The sequence below is a fragment of the Manis javanica genome, chromosome 3 (genome assembly GCF_040802235.1).
Source record: "Manis javanica isolate MJ-LG chromosome 3, MJ_LKY, whole genome shotgun sequence".
NCBI lineage: Eukaryota > Metazoa > Chordata > Mammalia > Pholidota > Manidae > Manis > Manis javanica.
In genome coordinates, this window is record NC_133158.1 from 199,339,192 (window position 1) to 199,365,037 (window position 25,846).

The following is a 25,846-nucleotide window of genomic DNA, read 5'->3' on the forward strand; positions in this document are numbered from 1 at the left end:
CACTTACTATATGTAAAGAAAATGAGCCATCGGTAACCAGAATTCCCTCCTAAAGTTATTCACTTGTATTAAATACAGAGAAAAACAATTGCTAAGGTTTGTTGGGAATGTGTGTGTCAGGTGCTTTCACATGTGTCCTTAGGTTGCTCTGGCAACAGTATTGCAGTACAGTTAAAATTATTCTTGTACTATACAGATGAGGGAATTGTTGTGTACATTAATACCCCCAAATTATGCAGCATGTGAGTGCAGGGGCAGGAGATGTAACCTGCATCTTGCTGACTTTCTCTGTGTTATGCTGCCATTTCAGGTGAACAGTATTCTTTGAAATGAACAGTAATCCAGGTCTTGAGGTTATATGTATATTAGGTGACCAAACGTGTCAGTTTGCCCAGGACTGAGAGTTTCCTGAAACGTGGGATTTTCACTTTTAAAACAAGGACAGTCTTGGACAAACCACAATATATTGATTGCCCTAGTATATCTTTGTGTGTTGGTGGGTGGTGGGAGAATGTACTGTGCAGAGTGCCCAGGAAAATTGAGAAAGGATATATAGAGTCCTCAGAATACCTGTAAGTAAGGTTAAATGTTCAAGTACATAAGTTTTTTAGATGAAAACAGCCTGGGGACAGAAGACTTTGTGAAGGTTATTTTAGCTTAAAATAGAAAATTTAAAGCTTCTCCCTATGTACTGATACTAGGTTTTTCTTGAGGAGGACTGGGTCTAAGTTAACACTTTGACATTGTTTCCTGAAGCTGAGCTCCACGTGCTAATGAGGAACAAGATTATAGCTGCTCAATACCCCAAAGCTATCCCTTTGTTATTTTATGTATCTTTTTACTTTTGAAGCTTTTCTTACTTCAATTTTTCTTTGCTACAGTAAGAAAAAACATGTTATTAAGGCTTTAATTTTGAAAGTAATAAATGCCTGTTTAACACTTTCAGGTAATACAGAAGAATAGAAAGGAAAAATTTCAAAAGTATGCTTTTTCCTGTTTTAAAATCTATGATCTTCTTTTTCCAGGTCACCAGTTTGAAGTGCATCTTTTCAGATTTGTTTTTCCATTCTCCTGCGTGTGTGTGTGTGTGTGTGTGTGCACGTGTGCACCTGAAATGGCAGCATAACACAGTACATATGTGCACACACACACACACACACACTCATACTTTTTAAAAACAGTCTCTGTTGCTTTGCCACTGGCTGTCTTCATTCAACAGTATGGAAGTCATGGACTTCCTTCTACATCAGCAATACATATCTGCTTCATTGTTTTTAATAGCTGCATGGTATTCCACTATGATAGGTCAGTGTTTCCCATCCAGTGTGCCTGAAATGATTTTCAGGTGCCAGGATACTGATCCCCTAAGGGTGCTGGGCAGGACTGGGAACTTACAGAAATGAAAAGTGATATAATATTGGGCATTATATATTAAATGTTTAAAATCCTCTTACTCCTTTTACATTTTTGTCAGGAACTAAAAAGTCTCTCAACTAAAAAACCTGATAGAATTGATATTCCTGTTACTAAAGAAGGCATACTAGATGCTATTGTGGTTTGGTTTGTACTCCAGCTTGATGATGAACACAGTTTATCCACAAGTCCCAGTGAGGAAACATGTTGGGAACAGGCTGTCTACCCTGTACATGACCTTGCAGGTATAGCTTTTCTGATTTTTGTTTGTTCGTTTGTTTTTAAACTTGTTGCTTTAATCCTCTAAGCATTTGAGTCAGTGTCAAAACATTTACTTTGAATATGAAGTTTCTAGTCAAGGAAGATTGGTTAAATCTTTCAGAATTTTCTTTTTTTTTTAAGTTCTAAATAATGTATGTAGTTAAGAGAGACTAAAACACAACTCTGCTGCATACCACTGAGAAATACCTACCATTAAGTCATTTCTTCAGCTCTCATCACTAGTTATCAGCAGATAAGAGAAATGCTAGTTCATTTTTTATGGAACACAGGAAAAATGCTACTTTCAGTGCAGGAGTACTTACCACTTCGGAATCTGATGGCATCTGTGGAGCCACCGGTTATAGAAATGTACACACTCATCATATAAGTAAAAATTTTGCAATTTTAGGTAAAAGTTCATGAATCCATGTATTTCTCTGGGGAAACTCAATATTCAAGATATTTTTGTGTAGATATTTTCTTCCCAGCTGTTTGCTGGGTTTCAATATAGCTCACAGTTACATAGAAAACTTCTACCTTTCTTAAACTTGAAAGTAATAAATTTCTATTTCTGTTTAGTCTCCTAATCAAGGATCTAATTTGGCAGGGTCTTTAAGTCATGGCATCAGTATATTGTGGCTAGTATTCATGTTTTGGAGTCAGTCAGGTAGATTTGGATTCAGATCTTGGCTTAACTTCTTACTTGCTGACCTTACTGGTTATTTCTCAGAACATTTATGTATGAAAATAGGATACTGCTGCCTATCATGCAGGATTATTGTAGGATTATTAGAGATAATTGGATATAAAATACCTCTATAGGGACTGCCACTCAAAAAGTGGCATTTTTTATTTGTGTTTATTTGTTCTAACTCTTATACTAAGAAGATAGTCTTTTTTTTTTTTTTTTTAGTTCTTCTTAGGGAAAGGGCATTTTAAATGTGTAAACACAAGAATAAGAACTTGTATTTTCAACCAGTTGAAGGGCTGATAGGAAGGAATTATGATTATGCATTTACATTTTAACATTTTACCAAATGGAGAGCTCATGGATAATAATAGCATGATTCAGTCTTTATTGTAGGACTTAGTCTTTCCTTATATTTTCAAATTCCTGAATATTCAAGAATGTCTACATGGCAGTTAAGAAATATTATTGATAAGGTTCTATTGAATGCTGCCCTGTTCTTTTGGAAATTTCTTAGAGAAAAGAATATCCCTTTAAGTTAAAGTAAATTTTGGTTTTAATCCCTGAATTTCATCTATCTTTGTTATTGTTGGCTTCCTTACCAAAGAAGATTAAGAGTCCCCTGAGCAATTCCCCAAGCCCCACCCCCAAATTTGGGGACATGATGATACCTAGTGTGCAGTAAAAAAATTACAATACTGATAGTTAGGGTCCTTTAATAGAGCTCTTGATCTCTTTATTATGCTGCAAATTAATTGAATCTGCAAACTTCAGTTTTTCCCTAAGTAAAGGAAATAAGTAGATTCACTGAATTTTATTAAATCAGTAGATGTAATCCTTCCTGTAGTGATTTAAAAATTGGGGGAGGATGAGGTGTTTATGTGATCCTCAGATTCAAACCCTCATAGTCATCGTTATAATTTTTTTCTTTCATACTGTTTTATGAAGAATACTGTGTAAAGCCTGGGAGCCACGTGATGATGGAAGTGTCCTGTCAAGATTGTTACTTAAGAATCCAGAATATTAATGTCTTGGGGTCAGAACAGGAAATGGATGTTGGGACAAGTTTTACCAAGAATAAAGACTTGATCTCTTCTAGAAGTGAGGCTGAACTCTGTAGTGCCCTGGCTAACCTTCAGACCAGTAAACCAGGTGCTGTGGAGCAGATGTGTTTATTGGAATCCACGGAAATTGCTTTGCTTAATAACATCCCATATCATGAAGGCTTTAAAATGGCAATGAGGAAAGTGTTGTCTTCACTGACTCCAGAGAAACTGTGTCAGGCTATGGATTCCCACTGTCAGAATAATGACATGAGCCGTGGAAGTGGACCCACTTCTGAACAGAGTGTCCATGAACCTTTCTATGTATTAGATGTGTCTGAAGGCTTCTCTATTCTGCCTATAATTGCTGGTACACTTGGGCAGGTTAAACCTTACAGTTCTGTGGAGAAAGACCAGCATCGTATCACTCTGGATCTCATTTCTGAAGCCAATCACTTTCCTAGAGAAACACTTGAGTTTTGGTTGAGACATGTGGAAGATGAATCTGCTGTGTTGCAAAGGCCAAAATCAGACAAGTTATGGAGTATAATTATATTGGATGTCATTGAGCCATCTGGGCTCATTCAGCAGGAAATCATGGAAAAAGCTGCAATATCCAGGTAAAACAAAGTAAAACTTTTGGTTTCTTTGAGCTGAAATTTCAAGTAAATCTTTTTTAGTTCTTTAAATATATAACTGTACAAATGTCACATGATCATTATATGTTCCTCAAGCATTGCTTTTTAGGACATGTGACTACATGCCTTTTTCTTTGTGTGTATGTCATTACTTATTTTTTTTCTCTAAAGGAACCCCTGCACCCCCTGCACTATAGGTGTGAAGAAGAGAGCCTGCTTTGGGATTGGACTGCCTATATAATAGGAAATTAAATAGAGATAAGAACAGATAAGACCATATTCTGGGTAAATAAGGAAAAACCAAAATTCATCTTTATAATATAAGAAATACCCTCAAGAAACATATAGTACCCATTTGATCATATATTGAGAGAGCAGAGTACTTCTTAGGAACAAGTCTGTCCTTTTAGGTCTTAAAAATCTTCCATAGTTATTGTTCCTCCATATTAGGTGGCTGCAGGTAAACTTGATCCTGATATTTAATATTGAAAGCAAATTTGGCTAAGCTTCAAGGTTCTTCATTCTGCTGTTCAGATCTGAAAAGATGGCAGTATTTAACATCTAGGAGCCTATGTTTAGGTAAAATGAGTGTTAACAGATTTTAAATTTTGTGGTATGGAAGAAGGGTTGTTTTGTAGTATAGTGGTGGGAGTGCAGACCAGACTGCAGTAGCAAAAGGCAAATTTTTTGTTGAGGGAAAAGCATTTGACAAAACCAGGAGCAAAAGTATTTGCTTATATGGTTAATTATATTTGAGGCTTCATATGCATTTTCTTTTGTTAACCAGACTTACTTCTTATGACATAACCAGTAAAAATCACTAGATTTTTTTTTTCTTTAAAACCTTACACTTATCATAAATACATTGGTTTCAAGTATACTGAGTGATTCAGCAGTTAAAATACATTAAATCCTCACCCCAACTAGTGCACTATCTGTCAACATAGAAGGATGTTACAAAGCTATTGACTGTGTTCTCCATTCTGCATTTCCATCCCTGGGCCCAATTTAGGATTGAGATTTTGTGCCTCTTTATTCCCCTCACGCACCCTACTCACTGACCCCGACCTCTCCCCCATGGTAACCACCAGTTACTTCTCAGTGTCTCTTGAGTGTACTGCTGTTCTCATTTTGTTACTAGATTCCACATATAAGTGAAATCATATGGCATTTGTCATTCTCTGCTGCCTGGCTTATTTCACTTAGGATAATACCCTCTGGGTACGTCCAGTGTGTCACAAATGGCAAGAATTATTTCTTTTTTATGGCTAATATTCCATTGTGTATATGTACCACATTTTTATCCATTCTTCTGTTGATGGGCATTTGGGTTGCTTCTATACCTTTGCTATTGTAAATAATCCTTCAGTGAACACAGGTGTGTGAATGTTGTTTGAATTAGTTATTTTGTTTTCTTTGGGTAAATTTCCAGAAGTGAAATTGTTGAGTCATATTTCTGTATTTAGTTTTTTTAAGAACCTTCATATTGCTCTTCACAATGGCTGGATCAATTTGCATTCCTATCAGTAGTGTAGGAGGGATCCCTTTTTTCCACATCCTCACCAACACTTGTTATTTCTTGTCTTGTGGATAGTGGCCATTTGGACTGGTGTGAGGTGATACCTCATTGTGGTTTTACTTTGCACTTCCTTGATGATTAGTGATGTTGAGCATCTTTTAATGTATGTCTTGGCCATCTGTATGTCTTGTTCAGAAAAATGTCTATTTAGTTTGTCTGCCCATTTTATAATTGGATTATTTGTTTTTTTGGTGTTGAGTTATATGAGTTCTTTATGTGTTTTGGATATTAGGCTCTTACTGGATGTATCATTTGCAATGTATGTATGTATATTCTCCCATACAGTAGGTTGCTGTTTTATTGGTTTCCTTTTCTGTGCAGAAGCTGTTTAATTTGATGTACTCTCACTTGTTTATTTTTGCTTTTGTTTCCCTTGCCTGAGATATGTATCCAGCAGGAAATTTCTTGTGCTGATGTTCATGAGATTCTTGCCTGTGTTTTCTTTGAAGAGTTTTATGCTTTTCATGTCTCACGTTTTGGTCTTTAATCCATTAGATTTTACTTTTATGTATGGCATAAGACAGTAATCCAGTTTCATTGTTTTACATGTGGCTGTTCAATTTTCCTAACACCATGTATTGAAGAGACTGTCTTTCCCCCACTGTATATTCATGGCTCCTTTATCCTATATTAACTGACCATATATGCATGGGTTTGCTTCTGGGCTCTCTGTTCTGTTCCGTTGGTCTAAGAGTCTGTTCTTGTGCCAGCATCATACTGATTTAATCACTGTAGCTTTTTGGTATAGCTTGAAGTCAGGGAGTATAGTATACCTGATTTTAAAATTGCATTGCCTATTTGTGGTCTTGTGGTTCCATATGAATTTTAGGATTATTTGCTCTAGTTCATTGAAAAATGCCATTTGTATTTTGATAGGGATTGCATTGAATCTGTAATTTACTTTGTGCAGGAAAGCCATTTTAACAATATTCTTTCTATCCATGAGCATGGGATAGATTTCCATTTATTTGTGTCATCTTTAATTTCTTTCATCAGTGTTTTATAGTTTTAGAGTACAGGTATTTTCACCTTCTTGGAGAGGCTTATTCCTTGGAATTTTATTCTTTTTGATGCAACTGTAAATGGAATTGATTTCCTAATTTCTCTTTCTGCTAGTTTGTAGTTAGTATATAGGAGTGTAACAGATTACTGTGTATTGACAGATTTGATAGAACAGATTTGATAGAACAGATTTCAGTATATTTTGTGTCCTGCAAATTTTCTGAATATGTTTTTTAGTTCTAACATTTTTTTGTTGGAGTCTTCAGGGTTTTCTTTATGTAGTATCATGTTTTCTGCAAATATTGACAGTTTTACTTCTTCCTTACCAATTTGGATGCCTTTTATTTCTTTTTCTTGTCTGATTGCTGTAGCTAGGATTTCCAGTACTATATTGAGTAAAAGTGGTGGGAGTGGGCATCCTTATCTTGGCCCTAGTCTCATAAATAAAGGAAAAGCTTTCAGCTTTTCTCTATTGAGTATGATGACAGCTGAGGGTTTGTCATATGTGACCTTCATTATGTTGATGTATGTTCTCTCTATGCCCCCTTTGTTGAGAGTTTTTATCATGAGAATGTTGAATTTTGTCAAGTGCTTTTTCAGCATCTATTGTGGTGATCATAAAGTTTTATCCTTTTTTTGTTAATGTGATGTATCACATTGATTTATGAATGTTATACCATCCTTGCATCCTTGGAATAAATCCCACTTGGTCATGATGAATGATCCCTTTGATGTATTTTTAAATTTTGTTTGCTAATATCTGGAGGATTTTTGCATCTATGTTCATAAGGGATGTTGGTCTATAATTTTCTTTTTTGTAATGTTTCTGCCTGATTTTGGACTTAAAGTGATACTGGCTTCATAGAATGAGTTTGGAAATATTCCCTTTTCTACTACTTTTTGGAATACTTTAAGAAGGATGGGTATTAGCCCTTTTTTAAATGTTTGGTAGAATTCAGCTATAAAGCCGTCTGGGTCTGGACTTTTGTTTGCTGGGAGTTTTTTGATTACCAGTTCAATTTCATTGCTGGTAATTGGTGTATTCAGATTTTCTATTTCTCCCTGGGTCAGTCTTGGAGGGTTGTATTTTTCTATGAATTTGTCCATTCTAGGTTGTCCAATTTATTGGCATGTGATTTCATAATATTCTCTAATAATTTGTGTTTCTGTGGTTATCTGTTATGACTATCCCTTTTTCATTTCTGATTTTGTATATGTGTGTACACTTTTTTCCTTGGTAAGTCTAGCTAGGGGTTTATCTATTTTGTTTATTTCTCAAAGAACCAGCGCTTGGTTTTGTTTTGTTTTTTTTTCTATTTTATTCTTCTCTATTTTGATTCTTTCTGCATTGATCTTTATTATGTCTCTCTTTCTACTAAATTTGGGTTTCATTTGTTCTCCTTTTTCTAGTTTCTTTAATTGTGAGTTTAGACTGTTTATTTGTGATTGTTTTTATTTCTTGAGGTAGCCTGTCTTGCTATGTAATTCCCTCTTAGTGTCACTTTTACAATGTCCCACAAATTTTGGAGTGTTGTTTTTTCCTTTGTTTCCATGTATTGCTTATTTCTACTTTAATTTTTTCATTTATCTTTGATTACTTAGAGGCATGTTTAGTCTCCATGTGTTTGTGGGCTTTTTTGTTTTCTTTGTGTAATTTATTTCTATTTTCATATCATTGTGGTCTGAGAAGCTGCATGATACAATTTCAATTTTTAAAAATTTATTGAGGCTCTTTTTGTGGCCTAGTATGTGACCTATTCTGGAGAATGTTCCATGTTCACTTGAGAAAAATGTGTTTCCTGCTGCTTTTGGGTAAAGTGTTCTGTAGGTTTCTGTTAAGTCCATCTGATCTAATTAGTTGTTCAGTGCCTCTGTTATTTATTTTCTGTCTGGTTGATCTATTGATGTGAGTAGTGTGTTAAAATTTCCCAACGTAAAGCTGTTGCCATGTATTTCCCCCTTTAATTCTCTTAGTATTTGTTTTACATATTTAGGTGCTCCTATGTTGGGTACATAGATATTTATACTAGTTATATCCTCTTATTGGACTGACCCCATTTTCATTGTGTAATGTCCTTCTTTGTCTTTTGTTATTTAATTTGTTCTAAAATCTAATTTGTCTAAGTACTGCTCCTCCTGCTTTTTGCTCCCTATTGTTTGCATGAAATATATTTTTCCATCCCTTCACTTTTAGTCTGTGTATGTCTTTGGGTCTGAAATGAGTCTCTTCTATGCAGCATATAGATGGGTTTTTTTCTTTTATTCATTCTGCCATTCTGTGTCTTTTGGTTGGTGCATTCAGTCCATTTACATGTGAGGTCATTGTTGATAGGTATGTACTTATTGTCATTTTATTAATTTTTCTCTGGTTGTTTTATATAGTTCCTCTCTAATACTCTTGTTTGAAGGTTTCCTTTAGTGTGATTAGATTCTTCTTTTTAAATTTTTTGTGTATCTATTATAGGCTTTAGGTTTGTGGTTACCATAAGGTTCAAGGATAACTTCCTGACTATGTAATTGTCTATATTAAGTTGACAATTGTGCTAATTCAAACAATCTAAACGTACTTCTCTTTTCTTCTTCTTCCTCCTCCACACTTTATGTATTAGGCATCATAATCTGCACTTTTTGTGGATCCCTTGACTGATTTTGTGTATAGTTGGTTTTACTACTTTTGTTTTAACTTCGTACTTGCTTGGTAATTAATTGGTCTACTACCTTTGTTGTGAGTTTATTTTCACTGGTGAAAAATATTCAGGCTTAAGAACATTTCTATCTACAGATGTCCCTTTAACATATCCTGTAATGCTGATTTTATGGCTATAAATGCCACAAGCCTTCACTTTTCTTGGAATTGTTAAATCTCTGCTTCAAATGTGAATGATAATCTTGCTGGGTATAGGATTCTTGGTTGAAATTCCTTCTGTTTCAATACACTGAATATTTTATGCCACTCCTTTCTGGCCTATAAAGTTTCTGCTGAGAAATCTGTTGATAGCCTGATGGAGTTTCCCTTACAAGTAATCTTTTTTCTCTCTCTGGCTGCTTTCAATAATCTCTCCTTATCCTTAATCCTTGTCATTTTGTTACTATATATCCAGGTGTTGTCTTCCTGGGCTTTTTTTCGGGGTTTTCTGTGCTTCCATGACCTGAGGGTCTATTTCCTTCCCCAGATTGGGGAAATTTTCAACTATTTATTTCCTCAAAGAGACTTTCTATCCCTTTGTCTCTCTCTTCTCCATCTGGTACCCCTATTATGTGAATATTGTTTCATTTGGATTGGTCACACAGCTCTCATCATTCTTTCATCCCTAGAAATTTTTTTCTCTGTTTCTCACCTTCCTTGTGTTCCTGTTCTCTAATTTCCAACTCATTGATTGTCTCCTCTACTTGCAGCAATCTGTTATTCATTCCCTCCATTGTAATTTCATTTCAATTACTATGTTCTTGAGTTCTTCTGTTTCTTTGTTGAAGTCCTCTCAGAGATATTTAATACATTTTTGCAGGTCAGTGAGCATATTTATGACTTTTACTTTGAAATCTTTATCAAGAAGATTGGTGATCTCCATTTCTTTTAGCCCTTTTTCCAGTGTCTTGTCCTGTAGTTTTGTTTGGAACATATTCCTCTGCCTTCTCATTTTGTCAGGGTTTCTGTGTTTCTTCCTTTGTAATAGATGTATCTGCAATGCTTCCTGGTCTAGAAAGTAATGGCTTTATGAAGAATGTGTCCTGTGGTGCCCAGAAGCTCAGGACTCTTTCCTTTCCAGTGTTTGGTTCTTCTTTGTGGTGGAGTCCCAGTTGCTGTTGGTGCACAGTGGGTGGGGTTGCCTTTCTGTCTGCCTGCAGGAAGTGGTTTATCTCAGTCTGCAGTTTGCCTCAGTGAGCCCTTTGTGAGTAGAGCAGTGGCACTTCTAAGACTGTTTTGGGTGTGGCCACCTTCTGCCACTCCTGCAGCGATGGGCGTCCTGCACCAAGGGTAGGGTAGTTGGGCAGCTCTGGGTCAGGGGCAAGCATGTACTGTGGTGGCAGAGCACTCATCAGGGAGTCCCTCAGGTGCCCCCTGGCAGTGGTGAGGTGCACAGCACTGGACTTGGCTGCTCGTGGGGAGGAAGTAGCTCTGGAACCTGACTCCTGCAGGCACCTCCCCAGTTGCACTGAGACAGGGACAAGAAAGCTGGAAGAGCCTTTCTCTGCCTGCCAGGCAGCAACATCTGTCACTGATGGGCTGAGTGGGCTGGCATGGAGGCAGTGCCCAGTGAAGTGCCTTGGGGCTAAGCTGCCAGCAAAGGGGATGGAGTGTCTGGGGTTCCTGAGAATTCAAGACCTGTTGGGCTGAGGGAGGGCCGGGGAGGTATCGTCCATCTGCCCTTCTCCTGAGGAGAGAGTTCTGTCTAACCCTTGCTCCTCTGGTACCCCTCCCACTGCTGGAGAGTCCTTCAAACTGCCACCTCTGCTTTGGGTCTCAGCAGAGTGTGCCTGTTCTCCACAAGTGGCTGAGTCTCAGCCTCCCAGAGTGTTCCAGCTGTCCCTGGTGTCCAGCCCTACTAATGACCAGTACCCAATGCAATGTGGACTCCTGCTCCCAGAGCAGATCCCCAAGGCCAGGTGTGCAGAGTTCCTGGGTGCCTGTCCCCTCCCTGCTCCATTCCTCTTTCTCCCACCTGTATGCTGGGATGGGGGAAGGCCTTGGGTCCTGCTCTATCGTGGCTCTGCCACTTGACCCTTTTCTGTGTGGTCTTCTCTTCTTCCCCAGGTGTAGGTGGTCTGTTCTGCAGGCTTTGGGTTATTTTTCAGGTTTAGTTGTATTTGCTATAGTTGCTTCCTTGGTGTGTTTGTGGGAGGCGGTTTCTGCCTTGCTTTCCACCTCCATCATCTTACCTTTCATTAGGGCTTGAACTTTTGGAGAAACACTTATCTCTCCTGGTATTTGCTTCCTGGCATTGTACAGGGATGTCCTTTATTAAACAGCCTGAGATTCTGGAGACCTCTTAAGCTTTTCCTGGGCATGCATCTTTCCTGGGCTTGTGTGTGTGATCTGTTAGTTGAAGAGGTGTGTCTGTTTCTCCTCAGGAGCTCCCCCTGGCACCTTTCCGAAGTACTGCAGCTTCTTTGGTGCTATAGCAAGCCATGTCATAGAGCCCACCCTGATGTCTGTCTGTGGTACTGCAGACTCTCTGGTGCTTGAATAAGCCAAGAGATCGCCTTTGTTAACAGAGGTCCTCAACCTGCACCTGTTTCTTCCTGTCACAGCTTTGATTCAGGCATAACAGAAACTACTCCCTTGGAAAGCTTCCCAAAAAGTCAGAATATTGGATATCTGTTCCACTCCTCTTTCTCTCCCCAAGAAGAAGATGGGAGTTGGGTTGTACTATGCTCTGTTTGTGAGGGAAGAGCTATGGAAAATAAATGTCACAGATTTTCCTATCATCTTCCATGCAGTTCTTTTTGGCTATGTGCTAGCATGAGGAATAGCAGCCTCTTAACTGGTTTTTGGATTTCTCAGAGGCAGTTGGCCGGCATTTTTTGGTTAAGTCAGTGTCTCTATAGGGAGAGGTAAGTCTGGGGCTTCCTGTTCCATCATCTTGCTTATGTGGTCATTTTCCCTTTATCTTTGTACTAAGTCTTGAAATGGGAAGTGTGAGACCTCCAATTTTGTTGTTCTTTTTCACAATTGTTTTGGCTATTCTTGAGTCCTTGAAATTCTATATGAATTTTAGGATGAATTTTTCTGTTTTGGCAAAAATGCTGGTAGGATTTGGTAGGGATTGTTAAACCCCAAAGTAGCTCACTTTGGGTGGTATTGACATTTTAACAATATTGTCTTCCAGTCTATGAACTCAAATGTCTTTGCATTTATTTGTGTTGTCTTTAATTTCTTGCAGCAAAATTTGTACTTTTCAGTATATAAGTCTTAGACTTCTTTGGTTAAGTTATTTTTAAGTATTTTATTATTTTTAATGCTACTATAAAAGTTTTGTTAATTTCCTTTTTAGATTATTCATGTTAATGTAAAGAAATATAACTAATTTGTGTTTATTTGAAATTCTGCAACTTTGCTCTTTTTTTGTGTAGACTCTTTTAGGGGTTTCTATATATAAGATGATGTGGTCCGTGAACAGACATAATTTTACTTTTTCATTTCCACTTTTAATGCCCCTTTTCTTGCCTGATTACTTCCCCTAGGACTTCTAGTAACTGTGTTGAACAGAAGTGGTAGAAGTGAACATCATTGTCTTGGTCCCGATCTTAATGGAAAAGCTTTCACATTTTACTTTAATGAAAGCTAGTAAATGATTTTTAAGAAGCATTTTTATAGAACAATTTATCAAACAATGTGTTCTGTCTGAATGGTTAGTTATTATAGTGGGAAGCAACTTACACAAAAGCTACCTACAGCTCCCTCTCCATGTGTTCTCAGTGTGGGGATGGGTCCTACTGGCAGTTTGGGTGGGAGAGTTTTTTGTAGGGTGAGTCTGGTTCCTATGTAGGACTTGTCCTGTGTATTGCAAGATGTTTGGCATCTCTGAATACTAAATGCTAGTAGCACCCATAAACATTATTTTGACCAGAATTCTTCCCTCCCCTCCAATAGCCTCCTTGGTAACAGTGGAGAACCAACCAGTGCTCCTTCCCTTCAGCCCAAGCTAGTACAGAGTTGCTTTACCAGGTACTTAAGGATATGTAGGCGTATCTTGATTCTGGGGCCAGAGGTATGCAGATACCCTCACCCAGGCCAACTATTGTTATCTGAAGCCTTGAAGGGGTTGGGGAGGTGGGGGCTTATGACTGGTACAAGAGGACAGTTAGTGATTGGGAGAACAGATAATATTTGGGATAAGGATTATCTATCAGTCTTACTGCCGTCTCCCTTGCCCCACCCCAGAACTCCCTAAAGCAAAAGGCAAGGAAAAATGAGCCATTTCTTGGGCTTCAGTCAGTCATTGTATAGATTAACATACAGGAGAAAGTTTAAAAGCTAGGTAAACCCATTTTTTCTAAACCCATTAAAAAAATTTTTGTGCCATATCACAAGGAAACTGAAGTTTCTTATCTTCAGAATTTTTGCCATTTATGGTTAAACTTGAATTGGAACATAGTTTTTCACTGCTGAAGGCACAGATGGTTCAGAAGTATTATTTGGCTTTGCAGAGGATTCCACTGAGGAGTCTGGCAGCTGCAGTGGTGTAAATGACAACAAAACAATGTCAGTAAAGCTAAGCAGTCTCAGGGCAATTATGGTTTTATCTACACATAACTAAGAAGCATTCCTGTTAGTGACAGTAACACTGAGTTTAAGAAGGATTTGTACACGATTTTAGATTCAGATAATATGAACATGGCCTTTTAAAATAATTTTCTTATATCGTTTTTGCGTAGTATTTATCTCTGGTATGGTTAAGTACTTGAACCAGTCTTTTCTTACTTGTTAGGGGTCAGCAGATGAATTTTTGACATTTTGTTTAGCCTAATTTTCCATTCCCCCCAAATGACTGGGTGGTATTGCCCTTCCTCCCTCTCTCCCATAGATTTTATGGTTAGAAGGTTGACTTTTATTAACCTGTATGCTTTTTCAGCTAGCTATTTTATAAAAAGGTACTTATTTGGGGATGGATGGAATTAAGCAACAAAGTGCTGTGGCTAGTTTCTCGTTTGAGACCTTGTGACCTTAAGAAAAATTAGCTCTGGTTTCACTTAAATGGATCACAATTAGCAGATAATTTGACTGGTTTAGAAAAATTTAGTAACTTGAATTTTCAGGATTAAAGCTGATACATTGAGGAAAATGGGTAGGTTTCTCTAGTTATTTAGGAAGAGGTCAAGTTTTTATATAACTTGATAAAGGCAAGATAGGAATTTTGTTAAGAGCTGTGTAATTTTGTTGAGGTGTAATTTACTAATTGTGGGGATTCAATTTCTACGACTAAGATGTTAAAAAGTTGATAGGAAAGGGATAATGAGTAAAGCAAAGGGGTCTGGGTAGAGTCCTTTTTTTACAGTTATCCATGTATATATAGGACTTATAAAAAACTTAAATGATCGTGTGCTTATATCCAGTGAAGAGAGATTATCCTGGTTTAGGATCATGACTTGTCTCAGGCTGACGCCTTTACATCTAGGAGTCATCTACGCCTTCACTTGCTCATTCGGTGCTTATCTGGTTATGATTTGGCTGTTAGCTAGGCCTTAGGGAGAGCTATTGGAAGAGTAGCCTACTTACTATTGTAAATTTTCCAACAACTTTTTATACTTTGAAAAACTTCAAAATCTCAAACTTAAGAAAAATTGCAAGAATAGTAACAGTGAACATAAGATTATTACTTTGTTTGCTGAACATTTCCTCTGCTGTCCCAGTAATATTCTTCATTGTTTTTCTTTTTCTCCCCAGTCTTGGTTCTAATCAAGGGTCCCACATTGCATTTAGTTGCCATGTCTTGTTATTATTTTGGTTTTAGATATTTTTAAATGATTACAATGAAATAACTAGTAAAAGCCTGGAGAATTAACCTATGAAGCTAATTTAAGAGCAGAAGTGCCAAAGTGTTTTTGAGGAATGGTGTCTTATGCTTTGGCAAGGGAAACTAAAAATTTTAGTAACTCTAGGAACTATATATATATTTTTGTGGTATGCAAATGTCTTGGTCAAAATTCAGTCCTATATTTTTATAAATAAATTCTTACTAACTATAAATATTTAAAGGTAAACACTTTTACTATGAAAGATACATGTGATAATATGATGAAGTCCACCTGTCTATAGTAGCCTGTCCTGGAAGTTCAGATGGAAACTAGCTTCGAATGAGTATTCAGTAAAAGTTAGACATTTAATTTTGATTGTAAATGTGGCTGATTTCCCCCACAAACCCTTTTGTGTTCCTGGACCTGATTCCAACATGCATGTATGTGGGGGAGGGTAAAAGGAAAAAAGGGACACAAACTCAACACTCCAAGCAGGTTTATTGCTAAACCTGAGAGGGACCTCTCTGTTCTGGCGAGCAGAACAAAGAAGGCGTCTCTTACAGGCTAAGAGGCTTTTTATGGCCAGGTTTTTTGACAGACTTTTGAGGGGAAGGGTCAGGGAAAAGGTGGACTTGTGGCTTGCTGATATGTCCTCCAGAGAATGCTTGTAGCCTAAGTAAGATGAAACCTAGGTCTCTCTGAGATGCAGGTGGGCTTATTCAAAAAGGCGGTATGTCCCAGCTCTATCAAGGGGGTCTTCCCATGCACCACACCAAGCAATTCTAGAACACCATTAAGGTGTTCAAGAACAAATGAAAATAATTATTTGGTTTAAAGTACCTTAAAGTATCCTCACCTCGGCTTCACTGATGGCAGTTCCCATGCTCTCTGACCTTATTCCCCAGGTTAAAGGCTCCACCCTACAAGACTGACCTCCACCCTCCCACTCCAGAAGCCAGTGGCAAGCCTCAGGCTGTTTGTTGCCTGTGCTTCTGACTAATGACCTCCCCCTCAGGTTCTATTCATTTGCTAAAGAGACTGAGATCTCAGGAAGCACTTAACCTTTTGTCAGTTTAATGAAGGATACTGTAAAGTATATAAGTCAACAAACAGCCAGATGAAGAGATACATAGGGCCAGGTCCCAATAAAAGAACTTCTGTCCTCTGGAGCTCAAGAGCCTGGTTGGGTGGCTTTCTAGTTACCCAGACATGGAAACTTTCCCACAGAGAAGCAGGATGCAAGAAAGGAGATGAATTCTTCTCAGGGATTTTGTGAGGGCTTCATTGCTAGTCATGATTGACTGAATCACTGGCCATTGGCTGATCCAGCCTTCAGGCTCAGCTCTTGGGTGGGGTCTAAAGTCTCTCATTAACATGACAAAACACCCATTTCACCTTTAAGGCTCTGCACTGTTTTCAGGAGCTGTGGATGAAGACCAATTGTACTTGGGAAATATTTATTTCTTGTAACTCAGAGTATCAGTGGCAAATAAAAATTATTTGGTTTAAAGTACCTTAAAGTATCCTCACTTCTGCTTCATTGATGGCAACAGGTGACCCACCTACCCCTCATATATCTTCTACACAGTCACAGGACTATATGGGTGGGTCTGGGAGCTGCCTTGCTTTAGAGCCCTGAATTTCTTATAGGAACTAGTACCTCTATGGGCATACTTTCCAACCCCCAGCAATATGAACACTTGATTGTTAGGCTGGAGGAAGGAAAAACAAGAACATGCAGACAGAACAGAGAGATGCCATAGGGGGAGAACAGACCAGACCCCAAGGTCCATGCCGTATATGGAAAGGGGACAGCTCTTCCTGAATTCCATCCTTCTGATGTGCCAACTAAGACCTGGATGTCAGCCTCCTCCCTCTTGGAAGGAAAAAAAGTTTCTAGTTGTCTATTATGTCACCTTTAGCCAATCATACCTCTCCACACCCCCTAGGATAGCTTGCCCACTCCTCCCCCTCCTAATCCCTTATAAGCCCCCACCTCCCTGACAGGGTGTGACTTCCCTGGCCTGTAATACCCAGACCGCGGAACACCACCCGGGAGTTGCACTCAAATAAACTACCTGGCCCTTTGTTGCCTGTCTTTGCCTGCTTATTTTGGCTAAAATTTATCTTAGATTGATTATAAAATATGCCACACTCAGGGAAGCCCGAATGTGGTATAGCTGATGCTGGGGTTCTTGTTCACGAAGCCAAAGAATGAGCTCCACGAACACTCAAGGTAGGAGAGCAAGGTACAGGCTTTTATTTAGAGATCAAGTAAAAGGACAGAGCTCCTGGCTCACACCAGGAGGGGACAAGAGAGCCCATAGTGGTGCGTTGTCTATGGGTTTTATAGGCAGTTGAGGATTTTTGAGAACATGAAAAAAAGCTTAGGGGTGTGGACTTAAGTGGTCCCTGAATATTTAGAATTAACACAAGCAACTTCCCGCTCTTATGATTTCTTCCTGAGATACCAGCATCTTGGTCTGAGGGCATATGGAACAAGGCCACCTGCTCAGCCCCCAAGGTGGACTGAGGTATTGTTTGCTAAAGAGTCAGTTAAGAATTTCTAATGTCCTAACTTTTTGGGTATTAAAATGCAATCCTATCTTTAAGGTGGGATCCTTCTTGCCTTTTACTATGTTGTTTACGGCTGGGCCTGCAAACTAAATTAGTTTGCCCTGTTTGCAAAATCAAAACTTCAGATCTGAAGGAGGAAAGACAGTACATAGGCCTGGGCCTTTTAGCATGTTAAAGTGAATCTTACACATGACTATAAATGATTAGCATAATATAAACATGTACTACTCTTCTTTATCTGGGGAATATTAACTGATCTCACTGAAGAATGACTCTAGAGCTGAGTGTTTAACACAGTTTTAGCAGGGAGTTTCCTTGCATGTAGTTACATTGCTCGGACTGCAAATATCCTGCCTTGGTTTTAACGGAGGCCCTCACCCTACTCTGACTACACCCACAGTCCCTGTCTCATGGTTTCCCATCAGACATTTATAGTTTGTCTCAGTCCAGATGCAGTCTGCTTATTAAGGTATTTAAATAATTTTTTTTCATAAGCAGTGTTGCTGATTAACACTGCTGCCATTCTAAGTTTATGGGGTTTCCAGGGAAACAGAAGATGAACTCAAGACCAATTGTAGGAGGAGAAGGGGTTTTGTTAACTCTTTACTCATACTACCAGAGCATTTGGATTTTTAATTACAATTTTTCAGTTTTTTAAATTTTATTTGAAAGAATTTGAAGCTTAGAGAAGTTAAAGAATTAGTACAAAGAACTTAACATATACCTTAAGCCCAGATTCATAAATTGTTAGTATTTTGCCACATTTGCTTTATTCTTCTTTCTGAACTATTTAAAGTTCCAGATATCATGGTCGTTTACCCCTACTTTGATGTGTATTTCCTAAGAACAAGGACATTTCATTTATATAGCCACCATACAGTTACCTGTAGAGAAAGTGGAAGTTCTGTGGCCAGAATTCTCACCTGGCCCTGGTCTGCTTGCTCACATGCAATGCTTGTAGGTGCACGCTTGCTCATGTATGGCTTATTAATACGTTATTATTTCCTTTGTATAATATAAATAGCTCTGCTCAGTGCTCTGAGGTTGCAGGGCTGCAAGGCAGCAAAGAGGCGCAGAGGCAGAGATGAGGTGCATTATGGACCTGCAGACTACTGGATGCAGACGTGATGCTAGTGCTCGGCCTACCACCATGAGAATAAAGCCGGGTATAAACCTTTTTACCCCAAGAAAGTTCAGTTGTCATTTCTCTGTCTTGGCGAACCCATAGTGAACTTTCCCAAGGCTGAAAGTCAAGAAGTTCATGTGTGAACACAATGCGGATAGCTAATGTACAAATCTTACTCAGATTTTACCATTTGTTGGCGATGATAGTTTTTATAGCTTTGTTGTTGTTCCTGGTTCAGAATCCAGAATCACGCTTCACATTTATTTTCATTGTCTCTTAGTTTCCTTTATTCTGGAACAGTTCCAGTTTTTCACAGTAACAGTTTTGAAGAATGTAGACCATTTATTTTGTGGGATGTTCCATTTTTTTAAATGATTCAGATCATCAATTTTAGACAGGAATTACCACAGAAGTTTTGACACATTAGGGAGCACATTATGTTGCTTTATCCCATTATTGTTGATGTTATTTTAGATCAGTTAAAGTTGTAAACACCAGGTTTTCCATGTTAAGTTGCTATTTTTGTTGCTTTTGTAATGAATAAGTGGGGGTGATACTGAAACTATGTAAATATATTTTCCCTAATTAAACTCTCAACCACTAGTTTTAATGTCCACTGAAGACTGTTCCTGAATCTAATGGCATATCCTTCCAAGCCAACTGGTTTTCTCTTTCATAGATCAGCAGTTACTTTGACTTGTTGGAAAATAATTTTCTGTGGTCTACCATTCTGAACTACCAGCCAGTAACAAAGTCCACTAGGCTATATACCACCTGTAGCTCACTAGTTCAAATTAGTATTTTATAAAATGCAGATAATCAAGATGCTTTTTAAAACATTTTTCTTTCTCTAGGTGTTTGCTGCAATCTGGAGGCAAGATCTTTCCTCAGTATGTGCTGGTGTTTGGGCTGCTGGCGGAATCACAGACACTGGTAGAAGAGAACGCTGTTCAGGGAACAGAACGAACTCTTGGATTAAATATAGCCCCTTTTATTAATCAGTTTCAGGTAAGTGGAAGAGAACAACCAGGTGGCTGTTACCCAGTCTACCTTCTCTCTAGATTTATCTAGTCATTGTGTTTATCTGGATTAGGATGGTATTCAGTTCCCTAGAGCAACGAAACTTGCACGTGAAGATCAACCTGGGCATTAAACATATAGCCAAGGAATTCTGTTGTCCTATTGACAGAAGTCTATAGGTATTCCTCTGAACCATTGTTGTAAATGAAAAACAGAGTACTGGGCTTAGTCTTATGATAAAGGGAACTCCTTGTCTGAAAAAGCATAAACCAAAAGCCCATGTTCTAAATTTGAACCCTTAATTACTTTGAGGTGTAGGGCTGGCAGGTTGATGGGGGTGAGCAGCTCATGTTCAGGCAGGTAGTCAAGACTGCCTGGAGCAGGAACCTAAGGAGCTGAGGAAACTGCAGCTCAAGACAAAGCGGTTAAGATTCAGTGCTGGCAAAGGTACTTGCAGCAAATACAAATGTGTAGTTAAAATTGTGGGAGTGGCTGGAAGGCCTGGGGTTGAACACCAAGACACAATACAGGGGAATGCGGCTGTGTAAGTGAATGAAGTGGGATCGAAAATTTTTATTAAAGGCTACAGCTCTTGAATATGCACTGTTGGATCTTCCATGAACAGGACTTGAGCAACAAATGTAAATTTGCTGAGGAAATTATTTTTTTCAAGGCAGGCTAATTTAAGGTTTTAGACTTTGTTTAAGCTCAAGTTTTTTTTTTTGAAGTGTTTAATAGTGAGAATACACCTACTGGAAAATAGCCGATCAAATTATTACTGTTATTTTTTTTGTGGTCCCAAAACACCATCATTTATCTCTCTACCTTATTCCCTCTTGATCCTGTGACATCAGCAATTCTTTAATTCAATCAGTGTCTACAATATTTGATTCTGCCATCTTTTCACTGTATTTCCTGTCTCGTGTCCTCCCTTCCGAGATTATATTCCAGTCAGTATGTTTTCCCTATATCCCTCCCTCTTCAGTCTTTCTACTGGCCTGGGAAAATCCAGCTTGGTTAAATCCAGCTCTCTGCCTTTCTGTGCACCAGAGCCCCCACCGCTGCCTATGCCGACTGTGGTCTCCTTTCAGCTTATGACCACTCTCATCTCAAGAGGCTCCGTAAACTTGCCTGGCAATTCCACATTTCCCAGTCTACTCACCCATTTTTTTAGATGATACTGCCTCCTTTCCTCAACTAGGATAATTATCTGTTACACAAATGAGAGAACCAATGAAACAAAATGAGAGGTTGAAAAAAAAAATGCTATATAGTAGATCCCTCCTTATCTAGGAGATATGTTCCAAGACCTCCAGTGGATGGCTGAAGCTGGCTAGTACCAAACCCTATATGTACTGTTTCCTCCCATACCTCATGTACCTATGATGAAGTTTTATTTATAAATTAGGCACAGTAAGAGATTAACAATGCAATAGAACAGTTTAACACTGTATTATAAGAGAAATTATATGAATGTGGTCTCAAATTGTCTTAGTATACTGTACTCAGCCTTCTTCTGATGATGTGAGATGAAAAAATGCCTACATGATGAAATGAGGTAAACGACGTAGGCATTGATGTTATTGTTAGGCTGTTGCTGACCTGCGTAGGTTAGGAGGAGGCTCATCTGCTTCTGGCTGACTGCAGGTAAGTGAAACTGCAGAAAGTGAAACTGCTGCTAAGGGGGGACTACTGTACAGAAAACAACAAATGTATTTGTTTATTCAACAGATGTCTATTGTATGTACATTTTGGGTTTTGGGACTATAGCCATGAAACTAAAGAAAGAAGTTACTGCGCTCATGGAGCTAGCATTCAGACTGACAATAAACAAGAGGTAGACACAAGTAAAAAGATTAGTATGATAGATAGTGAGAAGTGCTAGGACATAAAGCAGGCTGAGGGAGGGAGGTAGGGAGTAGGGGTATGGATATGCTATTTTATAGGGGTAATGCCTAAGGAAAGGACTCAGGGCTACCTTTAGCAGACACCTGAAGGAAATAAGCAAATCATGAACAAGTCAAAAGAGCAACAAGTGCAATGGCCTGAGGCAAGAGCATGATTGGAGTGTTGAGAAGTAGCAAGAAGAAACCAAGAGGGACAGTCACATGAAAAACGCAGTCAGGGAAGTATTGAGTGCCAGATCCTGTAGTCTTTTGGTCAGTATGAAGATTTTGGCTTTTACTCTGAAAGGGATGGAAAGCAACTGGAGGGTATTGAACAGAGAGGTGACACTGGGTGACTTGCTTTGAAAGGACTGCTGTGGTTGCTGCCAAGGAGCAGACCATTTGTGAGAGCAGGCCAAGGCATAAGGTCACTGCAGTGATCCAGGCGACGCGGGTAGTGACTCAAGAGTGGTAGTGGTGGAGGGTGGTGCAAATGTTCAGGCTGTAGATTTAATGGATGTGCCGTGTGAAGGACAGTTACCATTTAGTGATAGAGGGGGAAAAATTCAGGTTGTGTTTATGTGTTTGTGACATCATTGAGCAGTTGGATAAGAATGCAGGGAAAGATCTAGGCTGGAGATAGAAATTTGGCAAATTTAGTAGATGATATTTAAAGCTCTAAGACTGGATGAAATCACCTTGGGGGTGTGTAGAAAGAGAACAGGACTGAGAACTGGACTCTAGAGAACTCACAAAATAATGAGCTTTAGATTGGAACTCTAAGGAGGAATTAGCAAAGATGACGAGTGGCCAGTGGGCTAGGCAGAGAAACAGAAGTGAGGATAGACTGTGAATGGGTGAGGAGAGGTGACATAGAATTCTAGGGCTTCCGGTGACTGATATAAATAGGGATAAAGGGCACAATAAGGAGTCCTGGAAATGGCATGGTATTGCTGTGAGTTTTTATGTTGAGAGGTTGGTTACCTTCAAGGATGCCCAGGGAAAGAGGTATGAATCTGTGTCCTCTTGTTACACCAGGAACAGTTGCTCTCTAATACTTTATTCAAAGGAAAGAGGACACTTTTTGAACAGCAGTTTTCTATTTCAAATGAGGAGGCTAAAAGTTAGTAGCAGGCTTCCATTGCTATGAAATTGATGGAACACTTTATAGCAGTGGTTCTTAACCTTGACTGTACTTTTAGAACTACTGATTCGTGGAGTCCCAACTCTGGGTTGATCTGATGTGTAGCCTGAGCAGTTGGACTTATTAAAAGCTCCTTTGGTGATTTTAATTTGCAGCCAAAATTGAGAACCATTGCTTTCTAGAAATACACTTTAATTCCAAATGAAATCCATTATTGGTTGTTCCACTAAATTTGACATATTTTCTCAAACAATTCAATAATTATGTACCATTTGCTTATTAGTTTATCTTACACACAGAAGCACATCCTTGGTTTAAAATTTTACAGCAGTTTGGCTTAAGTGAAAATTCAATCTGCTTTCATCCAAGCAAAGAATCTATACGTCATTAAAACCATAGCAAATTATTTAACCGGCCTAAACTTTGGTTTATTCATTCTTTAGAATCATGAAAGTCCTTATGCCTTAAGATTTATGTGAGAAAAAAGTTAAATAAGCTAATAGGTATAAAAAGCATTGTATTATATCAAGCCAAGTAAAAAGCAAGCACTTGGTGAGCTTGGGCCACAAAAAGAATTGAGTAAAAGTGAAAATCTTATACTTTCTTTAGGTACCTATACGTGTATTTTTGGACCTCTCTTCATTGCCCTGCACACCTTTAAGCAAGCCAGTGGAACTCTTGAGACTAGATTTAATGACTCCATATTTGAACACTTCTAACAGAGAAGTAAAGGTAATGCAAAATGATAACTTCTGTCATATTCAGAATTATCTTAAACTAGGTAATACTTGATATATATATATATATATATATACACATATACATAAAATATTTTGGGAAGATGTAAATGTTACTTTTCTGAATAATATTAGGTAAATACTAATACTGTTAGGCTTAGGTAAATACTATAATAGAATATTAAGTTGCATTGGGTGATTACCTGTATTTCTTTACCAAATTTGCATCTATAAAGGCAAAGACTTACTTATCTAAATCAGTTTACTCTGGTGAAATTTTCATCACTTCTCAATTTTCATAGGTACACGTTTGCAAATCTGGACAACTGACTGCCATTCCATTTTGGTATCATGTGCACCTTGATGATGAGATTATTTTGGATACTTCCAGTAAAGCTTCTCACTGGAAGCAAGCTGCAGTTGTTTTAGATAATCCTATCCAGGTGGAAATGGGTGAAGAACTCATACTCAGTGTCCAGCACCACAAGAGCAATGTCAGCATCACAGTAAAGCAAAAAGAGCAGTTTTCTGTTTAAGCAGAACAGCAAGCACACAGTTCTTCTTGATTTGTAGTGGGATTGTAATCATCAAATATGTGTGTATAAAGATTTAATTCCTTGTAATGGTCAAATATTTTTAAAAATGACATTAATAAAGTATATTTAAAAGGCCTAAAAAGTACAATTATAAAAATATTACTACAGACTTCTTTTCTGAAAAAGACTCATTAAGTTTTCAAATTAGCAAACCTTTTTTCCTTGGTCATAGTTATTGTAGATTAAATTTGGCTAAACACTCTATATTCTAAAGCTATAAAGATAAGGCTTTTGAGTGTCATCGTCATTGTCGTATATCAAGCAAAACTTAATTTTTTAGGCATCTTGGCTTTTTTTCTTAAGTCTAAACATATAATTAGGATACATCGAAAAGCTAATTTCCACTGAAGACTAATAAGGGTTTTGGTTACCTGTAAATTCCAGTCTTGATTCTTTAAATATTTTGTATACAGCTGAAACACTTTCTCAGGTTTTATATTTTGGGAATGAAAACCTAAAATAATTAAAGCTGTAAACTAAATGTAATTAGGAAAGCAAAAGAGAGACAAAATCAATCTTTAGGAGGCAGCATTTCTGCTGGTCTACTTTGGCAAAGAGTATTAAAAAGCTGATAAATTCTAGACAGTTAAACCTATACTAGTATTTTTCAGTTTTGAACTGGATGCACAGTAAGATATATAATACTTGATCCAATCATTAAAGACCTGAAAAGGAGAGATTAAGAAAAATCATACCTTTTATAAGCCACAAAGAAAATAGGACATACCTTCTCTCCACATTGCCTATTCTCATTGCCTCTAGTATTATACATCTGGGCTTTGCTTTCAATAGAAAAATTTAATTTATAATAGTTATCAGAATAAAGACTTTGTACCTAATTACCGTGAACCAGTATAAATATATATGAATGTGTGTGTGCATAAAATATATAAAGCAAAAGTTTTGAGAGAAATAATACCCTTTGCAACAGCATATTAATCTTGCACTTTATTTTCAGTATAAAATGTTAAACATGAGATTAAAGATGGCAGCATGAGAGGTGAGAGAAAAGCCTCTTCATAAAACCACATATAATAGGGAAATAATAAAACTAATCCTGAAAGAGCAACAGGAAAGAAGGCTGTGCCAGACTGCATGTACCTGGAGAAAAGAACAGACCTTATGGAACAGGGTAATGTACCAAAGCCGTGATCCGGTGGGACCCAGGGCCTTCCCTCATCCCAGCTCACCGGTGGGAGGAAAAGAAATGGAGAAGGGAGTGGAGGCCTAGGACTGCTTGAAGACCCAGCACAGGAGATCTGCTCGGGAAGCATGAACTTATATTGCATGGTGCTCTGGAGATTAGTGGGGTTGGAAAGCTAAGACATGCGGAATACCTGGAGAGACCGATATTCCAGCTGCTTGTGGAAAACAGTCCACACACAGCTACTCTGGGACCAAAGAAAGGCAGGCAGTCTGAGAGACTACCTAACAGTGAGAGGGCTGCTAAAGGGACAAAGAATGCACAGAGCTTACTGTTCAGGAGAAAGGACAGGTGGACAAAATTGTCCAGGCACACTTTGTCCAGCAGGTTGGAAACTTTCAGGAGTTTCAGGAGCCCCTTCCCCTTGGCTGGCTTCATAGCACCAAGGCCCCCCACTGTGATATGTAGCCTGCTGCGCCTTCCTCTTGGCCAGCCTGCACCTGGCTTGCAAACTGGCAGCCCCTGCCCTGGCGTC

At 38.4% G+C, this 25,846-nt stretch overlaps 1 protein-coding gene across 2 annotated transcripts in view; it reads left to right on the forward strand.

Annotated features, from left to right (window-relative positions):
• The window catches only part of PRMT9 (protein arginine methyltransferase 9), a 38,488-nt gene extending 14,224 nt beyond the window's left edge, over positions 1-24,264 (forward strand). For both annotated transcript variants that reach the window (XM_073232596.1, XM_073232597.1), the window contains 5 exons: positions 1,475-1,658; positions 3,311-4,025; positions 19,639-19,792; positions 23,444-23,566; positions 23,874-24,264. In XM_073232596.1, the coding sequence (XP_073088697.1) occupies positions 1,475-1,658; positions 3,311-4,025; positions 19,639-19,792; positions 23,444-23,566; positions 23,874-24,107 (1,410 nt within the window). In that variant the 3' untranslated portion in view covers positions 24,108-24,264. The remainder of the gene's footprint in view (positions 1-1,474; positions 1,659-3,310; positions 4,026-19,638; positions 19,793-23,443; positions 23,567-23,873) is intronic.
• Positions 24,265-25,846: the final 1,582 nt, after the last annotated feature.